General features: G+C 38.8%; 1 protein-coding gene across 1 annotated transcript; it reads left to right on the top strand.

Annotated features, from left to right (window-relative positions):
• Positions 1-254: 254 nt before the first annotated feature.
• LOC18037192 (1-aminocyclopropane-1-carboxylate synthase 3) lies at positions 255-2,202 on the top strand. Its single transcript, XM_006426088.2, has 4 exons — positions 255-529; positions 628-759; positions 863-1,023; positions 1,142-2,202. The coding sequence occupies exons 1-4, from the start codon at positions 383-385 to the stop codon at positions 2,109-2,111; spliced, it is 1,410 nt and encodes a 469-aa protein (XP_006426151.1). The 5' UTR covers positions 255-382; the 3' UTR covers positions 2,112-2,202.
• The last annotated feature ends 674 nt before the right edge of the window (positions 2,203-2,876 follow it).

The raw sequence follows: 2,876 nt of genomic DNA on the forward strand, positions 1-2,876 counted from the left end.
AAAACTTGGAGTATAGAAGTGTGCGATTGTTTGGAGGGACGGTGGATAAAGCGCGTATAATTATCAATTTCCCTAATAATGTAAATTTTTAGCAAGGTAAAGAAATCCTGTCTGGATGGTCAAAAGTTTCTTTGTCAAGCTGTCGTGGCATTCTTTACTTACAAAACAGCTATATATATGCCCACATTGTAATGGACTTCTCCAATACAATCCTCCAAATCAAGAGTCTTCAAACTTCAAATTAAATTGAGACTTCATAATCTTTTCTCTCTTTCAATTCCCTCTCAAAAGTTCTTCCGGCACGTTCTCGCTCTCTGTCTTTTGCTTTGGCACTAGATTCTATATTGTACATCTTGAAACACTTGTGGACACACTGATTAAAATGGGACTGCTGTCCGGGAAAGCTACATGCAATACTCATGGGCAAGATTCTTCATATTTCTTGGGGTGGCAGGAATATGAGAAGAATCCATACGACGAAGTGCAAAATCCAACTGGAATTATTCAGATGGGTCTTGCAGAGAATCAGGTAGCCAGCTAACTACAAATGCCAGTTTAATTTTCAATAACATTTCATCTCAGCAAAATGTGTCTCCTAACATTCATTTTATTTCACATCTTTTTCAGCTCTCCTTTGATCTTCTTGAATCATGGCTCGATAGAAACCCAGATGCCGCTGGATTTAAGAGAGATGGACAATCCATTTTCAGAGAGCTCGCTCTCTTCCAAGATTATCACGGTCTTCCTGCTTTCAAGAAAGTAAATAAAATAAATGAATAAAAATTAATAATACCAGTATAATTTGTTATACATGTCCATTCTTATCTAACGATTTTCTTTTTCCAACATTAATTTTATGCAGGCACTGGTGGAATTTATGTCAGAAATAAGAGGAAACAAAGTAACTTTTGATACAAGCAAGATAGTCCTCACAGCCGGAGCAACTTCTGCCAATGAGACTCTAATGTTTTGCCTCGCTGAGCCAGGCGAGGCCTTTCTTCTCCCCACTCCATACTACCCTGGGTAAATATCTAACTTCATAAATAACTTTCCTGTTACCAAAATATCAAGTAACATATCATTTTATCTTGATGCATGCATGGAATGTACGTTACTTATACTAATTTTTAATTGTTTGCAGTTTCGATAGAGATCTCAAGTGGCGAACTGGAGTTGAAATTGTACCAATTCAGTGTACAAGCTTAAACGGCTTCCAAATCACTGAAATGGCTCTTGAAGAAGCTTATCAGCTAGCTCAAAAACGCCACCTCAAAGTTAAAGGAGTCCTTGTCACCAACCCCTCTAATCCGTTGGGCACAACAATGAGCCGCAATGAATTGAACCTTCTTGTCAACTTCATTACTGAGAAGAACATTCATTTAATAAGTGACGAAATTTATTCCGGGACAGTTTTTAGCTCCCCAGGCTTCGTCAGTATCATGGAAATTCTCAAGGACAGAAACTGTGAGAACACTGAAGTTTGGAACCGAGTTCACATTGTCTATAGTCTCTCAAAGGATCTGGGTCTCCCTGGTTTTCGAGTTGGTGCAATTTACTCCAACGATGACACGGTTGTGGCCGCTGCCACAAAAATGTCCAGCTTCGGCCTAGTTTCTTCTCAAACTCAGTATCTTCTCTCTGCTTTGCTCTCAGACAAGAAGTTCGCACAAAACTACATTTCCGAGAACAAAAAGAGGCTTAAGCAAAGGCACAGGAAGCTTGTGTCGGGCCTTGAAAAAGCCGGCATCAGCTGCCTTAAGAGCAATGCTGGCTTATTTTGCTGGGTTGACATGCGACATCTATTGAGCTCAAACACATTCGAAGCTGAAATGGAATTGTGGAAGAAAATCGTCTATGATGTCAAGTTAAACATATCTCCTGGCTCTTCATGCCATTGCACTGAGCCAGGCTGGTTCCGAGTTTGTTTTGCTAACATGTCTGAGGATACTCTAAAGCTGTCCATGCAACGATTGAAGGCTTTCGTGGACTCCATAACCACAACTCTCCACAATCAAAGCAACCATCAATCCATCAAAAATTCTAGAAGAAGGTCCTTCACTAAGTGGGTTTTCCGGCTATCGTTCGACGATCCTATGACTGGTGAACGATAGTTTGGTGTGTCGTCAACTCTCAAGTCAAGTGTGAACATAAACTGTCCATTATCTCAAAATTTTTAACCAAATATTTGGTTGAGTTTTTTTTTTTTTTCAATTATAAAAAACTAGAAAGTGCACTCTGTCCACGTGGATGTGAAGTGGCTTAATTAGTTTCGTTTGTAATTGTAAAACTTGAGCGCCCCCCCCCCCCTGCAGGAGAGAGATCGATCTTCTAGATGAATCATTCAAAATATACAATAACGTAATTTTGCATATGACTTATTAATAATATAAAGAAAATAATTAATGTTACTCTTTCTATTTAATAATTAATTTTCTGCTTTTGTACGTACGTACATGTATTGTTTGTTACAACGATAAGCAATGTTAACACGTAATGGCGGCAGCACGATAAGTGGGTAAAGACGGTGACTTGAGCTGCCGACGTCGGCCGGTAGTCCATTAATTGTGTCTCAACCGACCTTATAGATGAAAGATGATTTATCATCATTAGCAAGTACTGTATTAATGGTGACTCTTCACGTTGTTTAAGCCATATGAGAAGGAAACTCTTACCGAACAAAATATTATATAGTGTTATGTGTTGGTTTTTGTGGGTCAGAGGCCCAAATAGTCAAAAGGACATTTGTTTTGGTGCTAGGGTTTCCAAATTGTACATTCCTTTTTTGGAGTTGAACCAATTAGAGCAATAGAACTTGACATTTTGTTCATAAACTCCATTGTGCCGTTATAACGTTGTAAACGTAGTCTCGAATTCTA

This window comes from Citrus clementina, unplaced genomic scaffold, assembly GCF_000493195.1.
Source record: "Citrus clementina cultivar Clemenules unplaced genomic scaffold, Citrus_clementina_v1.0 scaffold_7, whole genome shotgun sequence".
NCBI classification, from domain to species: Eukaryota; Viridiplantae; Streptophyta; class Magnoliopsida; order Sapindales; family Rutaceae; genus Citrus; species Citrus x clementina.